The sequence below is a fragment of the Typopeltis vanoorti genome, chromosome 16 (assembly GCF_054136105.1).
Source record: "Typopeltis vanoorti isolate ZY-2024b chromosome 16, IOZ_Tvanoo_1.0, whole genome shotgun sequence".
Classification (NCBI taxonomy): domain Eukaryota; kingdom Metazoa; phylum Arthropoda; class Arachnida; order Uropygi; family Thelyphonidae; genus Typopeltis; species Typopeltis vanoorti.
In genome coordinates this window covers 29277841-29295221 of record NC_143564.1, presented here as the reverse complement: position 1 = coordinate 29295221, position 17381 = coordinate 29277841, and the positions used below count along the sequence as shown (strand labels likewise).

At 35.9% G+C, this 17381-nt stretch overlaps 1 protein-coding gene across 1 annotated transcript in view; it reads left to right on the top strand.

Moving 5' to 3' along the window:
* The window catches only part of LOC150097913 (TBCC domain-containing protein 1-like), a 349586-nt gene that overhangs the window by 295064 nt on the left and 37141 nt on the right, over nt 1–17381 (top strand). The window contains exon 15 of the mRNA XM_090406629.1: nt 10913–11013. Within this exon, the coding sequence (XP_090262755.1) occupies nt 10913–11013 (101 nt within the window). The remainder of the gene's footprint in view (nt 1–10912; nt 11014–17381) is intronic.

The window sequence follows — 17381 nt, the reverse complement described above, 5'->3', positions numbered from 1 at the left end:
ACAGAAAAGAGCAGTTTGTTTGATTGATTGACTGACAACCTCTCCCTCACTAATACACTCCATTTACTTTTGCACAGACATTCAGCATCCGTGCCCTGTATCGTCTATAAATACTTCTGTGGCTGTTATTTATCAAATTAGCATCAATAATTCCCCCATCCTCTTACAAATCTATCAAAACTCATGCAGCAGCAGATAATGAATACCCTCTCACAGTTCAACTCCAAACGTACAGAACAAGTTTCTCCTCTTTGTTGTTTATCCTTCCACTGCTGTCTTCTGGAACAGTCTTCCACCGCATGTGTTTCCCAAGGAATACAACCCACCTTTTCAAATCAAAGGTGAATAAGTTTCTTATTTCCCATCCACGGTACTAACATATAGATTTGACCAACTTCTTATGGATGGGCTCTCCATAAAAGGTGGTGGCTTTGCAGTTACTGGTGTGACAGATACTGATGTGAGAACTGAGGTAGATGAATTGGAGGTACTCAGCATATTGAAAAATATCAATGTTTATACATTGATCTTTTTCGATATGTTGAGTACCTCCAGAAGAAGTAGCACATGAGCTGACATATAAATACAAAATTAATAACGGAAAAACTCACGTAAAAAGATTATTTAATAGTATAATTTTCATCTGTGTGTCACAGGCATCTTCAGTACATTTTAAGCTTCCACATCTTAATTATCCAGGTGTTTACCAGATTCCTTGCTCTTGTGGATTATCTTATTTCGGACAAACAGGAAGATCTGCCTCTATTCGGCTAGAAGAACACCAGTCTTATATTCAATACCTCGAACCTGAACCGTCTCGACTTGCAGAACATGCCATCATCATTAGACATAGAGTTCATTGGAAAAAGACAAGAATCCTTCACAAAAGTTGGTTCCTCATGGAACGGCTTTATAAAGAAACATGTGAAACTTTACTTCACTCGCCTAACTTAAACAGATCTGATGGTTTACATCTATCCCCTTTATGGGAGATAGTACTTTATAATTCAGCTAATCTTTTCTAACTTTTTATTGTATATATAATTTTTTAATTTTTTTTTTGTTAGGAAATTTATTGACCTTTTTAGTTATCTTACACTAGCTACTTAGGTGGTGTGTTTTGGAATTGTCAGTTGTTGTTTAATTTGAGCTAAAAATGTACTGAAGATGCCTGTGACACACAGGCAAAAATGATACTATTAAATAATCTTTTTACGTGAGTTTTTCTGTTATTAATTTTGTATTTATATGTCTGCTCACAGTTTGCCATTATTAAAACTTATGAGCTGACATACTGACCAGTATGTCAACTCATGTGCTATAAGGATATGTAAAAGAACTGGCAGTACCTCTGATGAGGTTGTTTAATTTGAGTCTCATCTCTGGCAAGGTTCCAACAGAGTGGAAAGAGGGTAAGTTCCATTAATTAAAGATGGTTCCAAGACACACGTAGCAAATTAAGACCAATTAGTATCTCTGGAGTGATGGTTAAAGTATTGGAAAATTTGGTTAGAGATAAGATTCAGGAATGGTTGGATAGGAATATGATACTCTATAGGGATTGTAAGCTTTGTAAACAGTAGAGCCTGCCTTAGTAATTTATTCACATTTTATAAGAAGGCGACAGCAGAATTGGATAAAGAAAATGCTACACCAAGATACTGCTGTGCTTTACAGTGGCATTTGACAGAAGAATACCACATGGAAAACTATTACATATAGTTTTCCATGTGGTATTCATATGGTGACATGGATGGGAGGCACTGATAGACAGACGTCAGATGGTGGAGTGAAGTGAAATCAAGGAGAATTACAGTGATTAGTGGAATGCCCTAGGGCTGCATACTTGGGCCACTACTCTTTATTTGCACATTAATGATATAGTGGGAGATTTGAGGAGGGTGATATTCAGTTGTGGTGTGACAGTGCAAAACTAAGGAAGATAACAGTTGATAATAGTGATGTCAGGATGATTTAAATAAATTGGCAGTCTGTGCAAAGGACAACGGTTGTCAATTTAATGTTGAAAAATGTAAGGTAATGCATTTTAGGATGAAAAGATCACATATTTTGTATCATATTGATGGTACTGGATAACAGGAAATCAATGAGGCTAGGGATCTGGTAATAGTGAATAGAGATTTGAAATTCAGAAGACATATTGCAATAGCCAACCCTTACTTGTCAGTGTGAAAAACACATTGCCAAGTAAAGATAGTGATGTTATTAGCCCATTTTATAAGGCTATAATTTGGCCACATGTTGAATACTATGCATGGATTTGGTCACCTGGGTTTCTTGGGGGATCAGGAAGTGGAGAGTATTCAGAGACAAGTGACCTAGCTGGTGATAGATGTATAGAATGCACACTATGAGGATAGTAGCAAGGCTTATACGTTGGTCAGACATAACTGGTGATTAGTTTACGGAATTAACAACACATATAAAGTATATTAATTAAATGTAATTTTAATGAATAACTTCTATATTTCGGCAACGTCACATTGCCATCTTCAGGAACATAAAGATATGGTATGTGCACGCAGGCACTAACACAAAGCAAATGAGAAAAAAAGCAAGAAGCTAATATTGTTCCTAAAGTCCTATGTGATTAGTTTACGGAATTAACAACGCATATAAAGTATATTAATTAAAGATAACTTTAATGAATAACTTCTATATTTCGGCAGTGTCACATTGCCGAAACTACCCCAAATTTGGGAGACTTACATTATGAGAACTTCAGCCCAACTGCCAAGACTACCAAATTAGCCCACCAGAGGGCACCATTAGGACTTTAGGAACAATATTAGTTTCTTGCTTTCTTCCTCATTTGCTTTGTGTTAGTGCCTGCGTGCACATACCATATCTTTATGTTCCTGAAGATGGCAATGTAACGTTGCCGAAATATAGAAGTTATTCATTAAAGTTACCTTTAATTAATATACTTTATATGCATTGTTAATTCCATAAACTAATCACCAGTTATGAGGATAGATTGAAGGTATATATGGGTTGCAGAGTTTAGCTGACAAGCAGAGGAGAAGGGATGTGATAGAAACTTCTAAGTTACTAAAGGGATTCTATAAGATTTGACACTTAAAGGAAATTTTCAATATATGAGGAGTAGGGGAAAACAAGGGGTCATATTTGGAAGTTATTTAAGAGTGTGGTTAGTAAGGGTGTGCAGACTAGGTTCTTGGATTTCCAGAGGTGGTTGTTAGTGCCTCAACAAAGAATAAGTTTAAGAAAAGGCTGCTAGGTATTGTATGATTAATTGGTAGTGCGGGTCTCCCACGATGAGTCTTTTGACTCCATGGAGATACCCATATAGTTATTTATAAATAAATAAATAACTATACTTGAACTATACTTAGGAGATCCTCTTCATTCTGAGTGATTAGTACTGTGTCGTTTCTTTTACCAGTTATAGTGGATGTTTGTGTTTTGATTCTCACAAGATCCCAAAAAAAGTGCTGATGATACACATTCCTATTGAACTCCTCTTTTTATATTTGTCCACTGTGAATGATAAGAATCTTATTTATAAGTTTATCATGAAAAACATTGCCAAATCGTTTTTCAAAATTTATAAAAGCAGCAATAGACTTATTTTTGCATAGCAAATGATCTTTTCCATATCATTCTGGGTTTCATTATTCCATTGTCTATGCTTTTTCTACTTCTGAATCCATATTGTTCTTTAGCTATTATTTCATTTATCCAGTTTTCATATCTGTCCATTATTATTCTAAGAACTAATTTCAAAGTAATGCTCATTAAGCTAATTATTCTGTAATCAGCATCTCAGTGAGTTGCTTTCTTGGTATTGGGATGATTGTAAAGCTTTTGTCGTAGTTTCAGTACAATGGCCATGTGAAATAGAAAATATAAAAAAATTATATTTTTTTTCACTAGAAAATTCCACTAATTTTGCAAGCTAACATGCCCACTTGTCATGAGCTTATTGATTATTGGGGGGGGGGGAGACACTAGAGAAGTAAACACACAACACTAAGAAGCAGTGAAAGAATACAGTAGATTTAAATTTAACAAAACAATGAACTAAATGGTAATCACACGAAGGTAGGAGAACTAGTTGGTACCACCATGTTCTGTAATATAATGAGTTTCATAGCCCAGGTCTGTGAATATCAGATTTTTGATAAATGAAGATCAGACCTTGTTCAATTTCATGCATTTCTGTCTTTTGCCAAAGTACTGAATGGTTGACACTAGTTGTGTGAGAAGCTAATTTGGACTTGTGTTGTACTTTCTTTTCAGCATTTTTGATATTGCTCTAACATGCATATCTTTCTGGATCTCTCCAGTTTATCAAATGACACAAGAACAGTGACTCTTGTAGATCCTCGATTTCTTTGGGGAGAGGGGGCAAGGATTTTAGAGGCCATAAGAAAATGGATACTTCATAAACTGGAGTGAAAGCAACTTTTTATGTCATGGCTCTGCAGCAAATAAGAGATTCTATCTGAAATATTGTGGATGTAGGGAAGGATTACTGCATTATTGCTTTGAATTCCTTCTTATTGATCAATATCTCGGGAATTTTTAAAATCTTGTTGATTGTCTTGAACTTATATGTATCGGATAACAAAGGTCTTAGGTACTGGAAATGTTTTAGTCTCTGTTCCTGAGTGTGTTGGACATATCTGTCTTCAGTAAGGGGCAGCAATGGTGAGAGGAAGCATGTAGAGGTCTGCCACAGTTTGTTGGCTTCCTGTGCACTGAGAATTAAGTCTTTTATTCTCAGATACTAATAGGATGATATCAAGGAAAGGTAACATCCTGTAGTTTCAAGTTCAAGAGTGAACTTTATATTGTGATACAAGCCATTAAAATAGTTGTTGGAAGTTTTTCCACTTGGTTATACTATAAATTAAAGATACCAAGAAATTATATACTTGGTTTAATCCTTTATCCACGTGTAAGCAAACAAAATTGTTTGCACCTGAAATATAATCAGGACTAGGGCAACTTGTATACAGAAGCTAATGACTTCACATCACTTGCCTCAATATCCCATAATGCAAGGTACATATCCTTACAGGTATGTATAATACTGTGCATTATGGGAAGGATCACTACCCAGACCAGTTTCGACCTTTATTGAGGTCTCATTAGCAGGAGCCAGACCCAGAAGTAATACTAAGGTTGAAGTAATGCAAAAGTCATATTTCCATATACAGTTGCCAAAAGGTGTCACACCTTATTATTAAAATACTCTGGATTAGAGATAGTTGTTGGAAGCTTTTCCACTTGGTTATACTATAAATTAAATATACCAAGAAATTATATACTTGGATAAAGTTGCATCTGAAATATAATCTGGACTATGGAAACCCATATACAGAAGCTAACGACTTCACATCATTTGCCTTAGTTACTGCCCTAGTCCTGATTATATTTCAGGCTCAAACTTTGTTTGCTTACTTTTTTTTTTTCAATTAGCAACATAATTTCATAATTTATAATACGTCCACACTTTGTAGAGCTCCGCTTGGCTTGATATCCAGAATAGTCGATTCATGCTGAAGGGGAGAAAGAAATTAAGGATGTACGAATTGGTCACCAACACACGAAATCACATGCTTTATAGATAAAATTTTCCAACTGTTATACAAGCAAAATGGTTATCACTTTAAAAACTACAATGATCATAAAAGAGAAGTTAATTTTCCGACGTGTAATAATAAACACTCATCCCACAATACGGATTGATTACCCTGTTATCGGAATGGATTTGCCTTTTTGTGACATGCGCAGAAGTGTTGAAGGGTCTCGATTCTATGGGCGTACTATATCAATTTTCCCCCCTTTTCCTTCAGAATATTAACTCTTTGATGTTTTCAGCATCATTTCCTTGAAATTATTACATCTATTCATTACTCTCATTTTCTGATTCTCCAATTTCACTATGAAATAATTTTTTAAATTGATAATTTGTTGGTTCTGCATATTGATCAGAAGCCTGTTTCTCCAATTGAGTCCAGAGTTTTTGTTACTACATTTTTGTTCATTTCTTCAATTGTATTACTTTTGTGGCTACTAATTAGTTGTGATCTGAATTACAGTGAGCACTAGGAGAAATTGTAACTTGCCTCTCTGACTTTCTAAACCAATTTTTTATTATCATAAAATCAGTTCGATTCCTCGTTATGTTCTCAGAGCTCTTCCACATGCAATGTTGTCTTAGATGCTTTTTCTGAAATCAAGAATTAGCAGTTATTTTGTCATTTTCCTTACAAAAGTCAGTCAGTTTTCACTCCATTCATTTTTGATTTCCCAGTCCAAAATTTCTGACAATATTTTCATATCTTGCATTGCCTACTTTGGCATTCATAGCACCCATCACTATCACAAACTCTTCTGCTTTTTACTTATAATGCTTCCTGTATATTTTCATGCATTCTTTCAGTTTCGTCATCCAGATGGCCTGAGATAAATAAATAAGTTGTTTTGTATGTCTTTCTGTTAATCAGAATAATTCTGTCTGTCCACAGCCTTTTAAAGATTTTAAAGTATAATTGCCCATTAATGTTCTAGTTTAATTTTCAAGCTTGCTCCACCTGAGTAAACCAAAGTCCAGGTACTTGTCTCTCACTCTTTCGATCCTATCTCACTTATTCCAAGAAATATTTCTTCTATTGGATGGAAGGCTTTGAAGGGGTTTACTCCAGTCTCATCATTCTTGTGATCTTTACTATAGAGGATGAACTTGGAGAGAATACCAATTGTGAAATGTTTAGGCAAATTAGTTGAGCATGTAAAAAGAAGGTGATCCTGATGAGATAATTTAATTACAGGAATATAGAATGGAAGGAGGAGATAGTGTATGGGAGCAAGGAGAGTGAGTTTGTGGAATTTCTGAGAGATAAGTATCTTAAGCAGCATGTGATTGAAGTGACTAGATGCTTTAATGTTTTGGATTTGGTGATAACTTCAAGATGTAGTTGTTAATGTTGCATTGACACTGCTGCCAATTGGTGAGAGTGATCATGAGGTACTTGTTTGGGAAGTGATGAAACAAGAAAAGGTTGCTGTCAAAAATGGATATGCATGGAAGTGATTATATGATTATATGAAACTCTGTAGTCAGCATCAGTATGTTGGGTAGATGAGCTGAGTGAAAAAGATGTTGACAATGCATGGAAATTCACAAGGCAGTATCTGACAGAAGCAGTGTATGACTGCACACCAAAGGTTAAGTGAGTAAATAGAGTAGGAGCGAGATGGATGAACAGTGAAATCAAGCAAGCTGTGCTGGAAAAGAAAATGTTATGGAGGAGGTACAAAACAGTTGGTGGTGATCAGATCCATGAAGAGTATAAAGCGCAGGTGCAGTTAACTCAAGAGAATTTTTCTTCTATATGGCAAGCAAGAGGAGGAATAATTATGGCAGATTAACACTGGTGTATAGTCATGGCAGCCACATGAGCCATGTTATGGCCACCCCTGCAAAGGATATAGTACAGGGGTGGCCACAACATGACTCATGTGGCTCACATCCATGTATCATGTGGCTCTTCACGATGTACTAGTTAAAAATAAACAAAAAGAAGAGGAGACAACAAAAAAAGGAAGAAAATAAAAAAAAAAAGAGAGAGAGAGAAAAAGGGTTAATAAAAATTACTGCAATAGAAAAGTTTCATTCAAAACACATTAAATGAAGTTTACTTTGAACAATTAGAAAAAATTTAAAGTCGAAACACAATAATTTTAGCTACTTATTTACTAGTAGAGGCCTTCTTGTATCCATTTTCTTGGTGAACTCCTTAAAATTAAGTCTGTAATTAGTTAAAGCAGTTTTTACAAGCTCATTACAACCTCACCATGTGTACACTCACTCACTCCTGTACCATCACATCAGTCAGAGGTTGCGGCTCTTCTAAGTCTTACTAGAATTATTTTGGCTTCAGAAGGGCGCATAGTTGGCTATCCCTGATATAATGGAATTATTGAAGGAGCAGCCGGCCGGTTGGCCGAGTGGTAGTGTATCCGTTCTCCAGCCAAAAGACTGCACGTTCGAATCCTGCCATGGGCATGGATGTTTGTGATTGTCTGTGGAAATACCAGTGGTGGTCAACGGTAGATGGCGTTGGTGTAGTTGCAGTTAGTTGTTGGTGGATTGAATGGTGAGACAGCGAGCTGTAGAGTAGGTGCCCTCTCTTGATGAGTCCTTGGACTCCCTGAAGTTGGCAATTGATGACATATCACCATATATTCCTAAGGAGTGGAAAGAAGGCAAAATAGTACCACTCCACAAGCATGATTCTAAGACAGAAGTCTCCAATTAAAGGGCAGTTTGTATAACTGTGGTTGTGGTCAAGGTGTCGAAGAGATTGGTAAGGAATAATAATTGCTGGCCTGGTTGGCTGAGTGGTTAGCATATCCGCTCTCCAGCCAAAAGGCTGCGGGTTCAAATCCTGCTGTGGGCATGGATGTTTGTGAGTGTCTGTGAAAATACTAGTGGTAGTCGTCAGCTGTAGATGGCATTGGTGTAGATGATGAAAGTAGTTGTGGTTCATTGTAGTTGGTGGATTGATTGGTGGAGACGGAGAGTTATGGAGTTGGTGCCCTCCCTCGATGAGTCTTTGAACTCCCTGGAGGTGTCATGTAATAATAATAATAATAAAATAGAGAATGGGATTGATGGATAGCATTCCTTATGATGGTCAGCATGGATTTGTAAATGGTAGGTTATGTTATCCTTTACAAAACCTAAGTGTGTTACCTTATAAAATGATAAGGTAACAAGTGTGTTAGATAAGGGAGAATCATATACAGTCACATTCTTGGAATTTGCAAAAGTATTTGATAGATTACCAGATAAGTTGGTGTACAAGCTGCAGAGGATGAGAATAGTATATTAGTTAGGATGGATTGGAGATTGGCTCTAAGCAATACCAGCAGGTTGTGTATGATGGAGCAGTTTCTCAAAATAGGAGGGCGACTAGTAGTTTTCCCCAAGGTCCTGTTCTTGGACCCCTGCTGTTCAACTTGTTTGTAAATGATATATCATGTGGAGTGACTAGGGATCTTCAGTTGTTTGCTGATGATGCAAAGTTGGGAAGAATTATAAGCAGCACTTTTGATGTTAATTCCCTTCAGGAAAATTTGAATAGACTTTTTGCTTGGACAAAGGATTGGGGTTGTGGTTTTAATATCAATACATGCATGGGATTGTTGCATTTTGGAGTGCAGAAATATAAGGCTGTGTAGTATTTCGACGGTGCCATACTGCAGGAAGTGAATGAGATTAAAGATTTGGGAATGATGCTTGGCAGTAGACTGAAGTTTAGAGGGCATATTGCTAGTGCTGCAAAAGCTGTGCATGGTAATGCTGCTATGATAAGAAATACTCTAACATGTAGGGATAAGGAAGTGGGTTGTGTATAATTCAGTGGTCAGCCCACACTTGGACTATTGTGCTCAGATCTTGTCACCTGGTTTTCAATGTGATGTGGAGACATTGTCTTGGTCTCTCTTCTCTGGACCCTCTCCAATGTCAGGACTTAGGAGAGAGGTTGAAGAAATGTGGATTGCGGAGTTTGGTGGATAGGAGGAAAAGAGGATATATAATAGAGGTATTTAGATTAGTGAGAGGATTTTATCAGATTAATCCAGAGGGGGATTATAAAAAGAGTAGAAGGTGAGAGGAGAAGAACCAAAGGTGTCATCCCTGGAAATTTTGTAAAAGTTTGGTGAAGAGGGGTGTGGGAGGAGGGGAGTAGATTTCTTGCATGGAGAATTGTCAGTGAATGGAATGCATTACGCATGTGTTGTTAATGCAAAGGGGTGTTAAGAATTTTAAAATTCTATATGATAAATGTGTTCTTGGAATAATACATGGTGGCTTTTCTGGTCCTTCCATGGGGGATGCACATATGCAACTAACTTTGTTTGATATATCCCCGAGGCAATTCTCATTCTTTTCCCCCCCTGCTATGCTTTCACTGCTGTTTTGTCCTGAAGCACTAGTCTACCACCTCTACCTGTGTAGTCTTCACCATCTAGATTAGCCATTTTCAGTTTTCCTTATGATTCATCAGGAAAACTGAAAAATTCTCTCCCTCATATGTCCATTCCCATGCTATGGATACTAAACTGAGTTCATGGGGATGGATGATCTTAGCATTGATGAAATCTTTTTTATAAGTGTGAACACCTCACTTCATCATCCTTCTGTAATTACTGAAATCTAAAATTACAGGACAAGTAAACATTTTTGTGACTTGTAGATTTAAGTGGTATTTCTGGAGCCCTGCATAAAACTATAGTAAGGTCAGTTTTAATTTATGCTTCTGAAATAAGAGCTGTAATAGTTAAATTCAAAAAATTAAACACTATTACAGAAATGGAAAATTGTGGGAAAAACAAAATTTCAGAAATGAAGATCAGAAATGAAGAAATATACAAAAAAAAATGTGCCTTATAACTAATAAATGAATGGATAGCAAACAAAGAAAAAGGAATATGAGAGCATGTTAACAGAATATAAAAAGAAAGAATAATTGGATGAACACAAAAATGGAAACCAGGTAATTTAAAACCATGAAAGTTGTGATCTTATACCTGTTGCATCAAGTGGATGAAAAAGAAGAATATTTTAATAAAAAATTATAGAAATCATCTCTACACTAAACTAGACTAGACTAGACTTAATATTGTCGATAGTAGTCCCATAGTTCTGATTTTGGCTCTTTTTCCTGAAAAATTGATATATTTCCCCCAAAATGCAGTTGCGAAATATTTCATACAATTGTAATAAGTTCATTATTACATTAAATGATATGTATTCACAAAAGAAAAGATATTCTTTCCAGTTAATTTTATTTTGCACACAAAAAATTGTCATAATGTGTGTTGAATACTTTGAACATTTTGTTTCTAGATTCAGAAATGAAAGCGCTAACAGCTAATACTGATTACCTGCTTCCTCCTTCTGAATACTACCAGTACTCAATTCCTTTTCATATGGAAGGAGAAACAAAAGTATGTATTTTTTTTTTATTAGTATTTATCTAGAATAGTTTAGTTTCTAGGTCTGTGAGGTTAGTGTGGGCCAAGAAAACTCTTATGTCAGTATAAGTTATAAGTACAGCTTTATACCAAATTTAGTTTTCATGGTCTTTTCTCTTACTCTTTTGGCAAAATCTACTCAAGCCTGATTAGAACTTGGTTAGATTTCACCATGATTGAATTGCTGACTAAACTCTTAAATTATTTTAAGTTATGATAAGAAGGAGAAGATGTTATATTATTTATAATGGCTCTTATCATTTAGATAGGATCTTAATTCTGCAATTAAGTTATTACTAACGCAATGCTCCAACATAAAAATGTGCACAAATTTACATGGAGAGAGAAGAAGCAAGGAATAAGAGAAGTCTAATTGACTATGTTATTGTTGATAGTGATGTTTTCCCACTGGTGCAGGACACTAGATGTACAGATGATTTGAAATTGGAAGTGATCACCGTTTAGTCTTGAGCAGGATAAAATTGAATTTCAGCTTGAGCAGCTCTCAGATGTAAACTATAGACTAAAATACACAAACATTATTCAAGAAAAAAATGAAAAAGTTTGAGAACAGAAACCAAACCTTGGAGAGTCAGTACAAGTCCTGAAGAAAACACTGATTGATTCATCCAGAGAGGTGCATCTAGTGAGGTTGTCTGTAAGGATAGAAAAATCAGAACTCCATGGTGGACACAGGAAGTTAAAGAGGCAGTGAAGGAAAAGAAGAAAGGATATCAAAAGTTCCTGGCAAATAAGTTAGCTTGTGCTCTTAGAGAATACAGAGACAAATGTAAGAAAGTTAAACACTGTGTAAAACTAGGTAAACAAAAGTCATGGGAAGACTTTGGTAAGAACCAGGGGTGGCTCATGCATAGGCACTGCAGAACTGCAGCACCCCCAGTTTTTCTCGATATATAAATATATTTATTAATTTTTTATATTTGCTTGTAATTTTATCATCAACAATCCTAAGCAATTCTCTTATTTTGTATAAAAAATAATGAAAATCCATCTTGTGGCACATAGGATGGCGAAGGATGCTAGCAGCACTGTGTTTACCACAGTGTCATATTGCTATGCGCTCAAGCATGTGCACATCATAGTGAGATGTGAGGCATTAGCGTAATGCAGCACTGTCCAGTGTTGTTCATGCAGTTCCACTGTTGTTTAATTGCAGTTTGCACCAGTAGTAGAGTATTCGTAGTGCTTATTGTGTTTGCTCTGTCTCTTTAAATATTTGGACATTACAAATAAATCCTTTAATTGTAATGTCCAAAAATTGTAAATCTATTCCTTTAATTACAATTAAAGGAATGGATTTTATTTTTAAATAATTTTGAATTTTACTGAACTGTATAATTTTATCGATAATAAGCAATATTTTTTCATGAAACAAAACAAGAAGAATATATTTTATTTTTAAGTAATTTTGAATTATACCAAACTGTATAATTTTATTGATAATAAACAGTATTTTTTCATGTTTAATTTTTTTTTAAATTTTTAACATAATTTTGATATTTTATCCAAACACATATACACTGTACTTACAGAATGATGTATATTTCGAAAGTTGCAGCACCCCCACTATTTCAAGCCACGAGCCGCCACTATTTAGAACATAGAAAATAAATATCAAGAAGGTGGCAAAATATTCTGGAATGGAGGAAAGAGTGCTGTAAAAGGAATTTGAGATGATAAAGCTGACATGAAAACTGGTGAAAAAGATATCCTTGATGTATGGAATAATTACTTTGTTTCATTTAGCAATTCTTCAATCAGTGACAGCATAGTGGTAAAAAACACTAGCATGCAATCAGGAATACATATCCATACTTGAAGTAGAAAGAGCAATCAAAAGCCTGAAATGTGGAAAGGCAGCTGGAGTAGATAATATTCAACCACAAGTGCTCAAGTTTGGAGGTATAAAAGTCTTACAGTGGCTGCACTGCATAGTTCAGAAGGCCTGGACACAGGGATGAATTATAGATGATTGGAGCAGAGCTCTCATAAAAGCGAAATAAAACTGAATGTGAGAATTAGAGGTATTTCCCTACTGAGTGTTCCTGGTAAGATTTATTCAAGTATATTTGAGAAACGGTTGAGAAGGATTGCAGAAGGGAAGCTTGGTGAAGAACGAGCTGGATTCATGCCAAACAGAGTTTGTCAGGATCAGATTTTCACGTTGCGACAAATAGTTGATAAATCGTGGGAATATAACAAAGATCTGGAAAAGGCATATGACAGGGTGCCAAGAGAGAAGCAGCTCAAAGTGCTACTGCAGTTGTATGGTGTCAATGGAGCATTATATCAAGCAATAGTCTTTATCTGAGTTTAAAGTCACCAGTTAGAATTGAAAGAAGTACAGGGAGATGGTTATATGTTAAATCTGGTGTCATACAAGGATGTACATTATCCCTTCTGTTATTTATTATCTATATGGATCACATGATGAAGGAAAGAGGTATTAAACCTGATATCAAAATTGGAGATGTTAATCTCAGCTCTTTAGTCTATGCAGGTGATGTTATACTTCTAAATAAATTTGCTACAAGTCTGCAAGATGTTACTTATTAGATTCTTTGTAGAAGTTCTCCAGGACTCAACATTTCTTATTCAGTTATATAGACTGAATTCATATCAAAACTAGTTGAAAATGTTCTGACAGTATGGCTCAAGAATAGTTTTCTTGTATTAAGCTACATGGCTTAAAACAAGCTGAGGTTGTTTCATTTCTTTGTAAACACCATAAGTCTGCTTCCTTACATGTATTGTATCTCATATTTTCACAAAGATTTAATTACTGCATTGTGAATGGAGAAACCTATAGAACAAGTAAAACATTTCATCTTCTTAGGCATGATTTTTAGTGAAGACAGCAAATTAAATATGGAAATAGACAACAGAATCAATAAAGCTGGTATGGTAGGAAGTCAACTGAATAAATTTATATGGAATAAGAGAGAAATTAGTCCAAACACTAAATTAGCTGCATACAAGACAGTGTTAAAACCAGTTTTAACTTATGGATCTGGGAGCTGGGTTAGAAATAAAACACTTGACCAAAGACTAGAGACCACAGATATGAGAGTCCTGAGAAAGATTAGAGGGGTGAACAGATGGCATCAATGGCAATGTCATATTTAAAACGAGGATATTATTAGGAAAGAACTTATTATTGTTAGCAGAGCTAATCTCAGGTGGTATGGTCACTTAAACAGAATGGGAGAGGAAAGATTAACAAAACAAGTTTTCTTTGTCAGGTTGGCAGGAAAAAGACTCAGAATAAGACCAAGATATAGGTGGATTGATACAGTAAAAGTGCCTTAGAAGATAGAAATATAAGATCTGATAATATTGAAGTCTTGACAAGTAATAGTTTGATTTGGAGGAAAATTGTAGATAGGAAGTTAGTAATGGTGTAAGTTTTTTCATGCAGTATTATGATAACCTGTACACCCCCTTGAGGGTACACATCAGGAATTTCATGATGATGACAATATGTATTACCACTTACAAATTACAAAGGCAATAAAAGTGAACAACTATTATATACATAGTGTGCCCATTAAGTAATGAGATATATTTTTTACAGGACAGGCCTTTGAATTAAAGTAACAATCATGTTTGTAATTTTGACCACTAGAGTGTGTTGCAATCTCAGGTGCAACCTTTGAGCCAGGTGATGCAGCAATTTTCATGTGTCAACTGTTGAAGTAAGAGTGCGTGAGTGTAGCATTTCAGAAGTTGCATCATGGAGCAGAGCTGTGATAAATTTTACTATAAATTAGGAAAAACTGCTTGAGAAGTGTACCAAGATCTATAAAAGGTTAATGGCAATGATTGTCTGAGCCATGCACAGGTGTTCCACTGGTTTCAACATTTAAAGTGGGGAGGGAGTCCCTGGAGGATGGAGATTCTGAACAGACAAATGAAACTGTGGTGAAAGCTAGGGAAATTGTTGCCCATGACAGACAAATAACTACTAGGCTACTCACCATACAGCTTGGTGTTGGTAAGGAAATGGCCAGATTAATCTTGGAAAGAGAATTGTACAAGAGGAAGATTTCTTCAAGTTTTGTTCTGCACACATTGACACACAAACAGAGAGAGAGCACCTGGTTGCATGTTAAAATTTCATCCATGTATAGGATCATAATGTGTTGCAAAGAATTGTCGCCAGTGATGAAATTTGGTGTTTTCAGTTTGATCCGGAAATGAAATTCCTGAGAATAGAATGGCATGGAATGTCTTCTCCCTCGCAGAAGGAAGTCAGGTTGTAAAAATCATGTCAAGATGGGACGGCAGCCATTGTTTTTTCAACACTGCTGGAATTGTTCACTCAATTTGTTCCTGAGGGCACTACAGTGAATAGTCAGTATTATTTAGGAGTAATGCAATGTGTCAGGAAAGAACTGTTCCACAATAACATTTGATTTCTGTTGCACAATAACTTGCCTGAACACTGCACTGCCTGTAAAGCAATTGCTGGCTTTGAAGTCAATCTGTTGTGTGATTGACCCCCCCACATACACACCTTTGCAAGATTTGGTTCCCTCAGACTTTTTCCTCACCCCAAAAATGAAGTGTGCCTTGAAAGAGGAGATAGAGGACATCCAATGCAGTGTGACCCAGACACTGAAGGGGGTTCCTGTTTAGGATTTCCACTGTGCCTTCAAACACCTGTATGAGAGATGTAAATGTTGTGTGGAGTTGGAGAGAGAGACAATTTTGAATCTGTGTAATTGACAATTCCAAATATAGTTATTTGTTTTGATATAATAATTGTTGGCTTATTAATTAACCGGCACTCTGTATTTTAACTGGCATTTCTACACTCTTATGTTATTCTTTCTGCCATAAAAGGGTGGCATAGGTGTATTTGTAACCTTATATTCCATGCCAGTGCCAATTTCCTGGATCATGACTTCTTTTCCTTATTCTTTAACAATGATCTGCTGTCACTAGTGCTCCCCAAATATTGAAATTCACTCTAGCTTATTACCGAAATTTAATTTTCTGCACTCCAACTAACTGCCCAAACAATGGAGTTTTCTTTCTTAGTGAATTTAATATGTGCAACTTCATCTAGTTGCCTTTTTCCAGTTCTGCTGACCAAGCCAGAAGAAATGCTAAGCTATTCTTCACTGTAAGGAATGATCTAATGCAAAAATCAGAATGTGCTTACCACTCTCCCAATATATTGTTGAACTCTTTTCTAGCTATTGCTCCTTCCAGTTATAGTGTATTACTCTCTTCTTCCATAAAAGCTTCCTCTTTTATGGAATTTTCTCCCTGCAGATGATTTGTTTGTATCCTTTTGCATAAGAACAGTGATAAATATGACAACTTTGGGGCTTCTATTTCTCTTCTCTAGGGTCAGACTTTTGTTTCCAGTTTTCTGAGCCAAATACTTACTCTAATTAAATTACAGAAATTATCCATGCCTGAATAAAGGCTTCCTCCATGGCATTCAAAATTCCTCTCCAATATTCAGTCATGCCTTGGTTTTCAGACAAGTGTGACAAGGCAGGCAAAAAAAAAATACAAGTAATTTGAGATAAATACAAAAACTTTCAGATTATATCTTTAATTTGTATGTAAAAGCACTTCATCTTATATCATCTCTACATCCTTATATATTCAGGTGGAATAAACTCTATTGCAAAGAAGCGAGTCTATATTCAATCATTTCCAAAAAATTGAAGTAAAAGGCTGTTATCAGACTGTTGACCCATTGCTACTTTACATTAGTCTTTTCAAAAATAATAAAAAAAATCATTAACATTCAATCACCTAAATGCCCAACAGATGAATTCTGCCACTTTATATTCACAGCAGATCTCCTATCCTTCATCACTCCCTCCTGAACATGTCATGGAAATGTCTTCAGAGAAAGATTGGCTATTGCACTCAACATTTCTAAGTCATATGATTGGATCTGGCATATGGAGTCTGCTCAGCAAATTGCAATCCTGTGGTCTGCTTTCTACCATTTATTATTATTAAGAGAGACCTCCAGGGAGTCAGAGACTCATCGAGGGAGGCCACATACTACGCGCACCAGCTATCATACTTATTCTTGAATTCATTCACACTGCTTGCACTCATAACATCCAATGGCAATTCATTCCAATCATTCACCACCCTCTGAGAGAAAAATCTAACCCTTACCCACTTCTTAGTGGCCTTCATTCTCAGTTTCCAAGGATGCCCTCTCATCCTTTCCTCAACGTCCATAAACTGAAAAATTCCATCAATTGAAATCCTGCATGACCCTTTCAGAAGTTTGTAAGTCTCAATCATATCACCCCTCTCTTTCTCCTGTTTGCTAGTGTCTG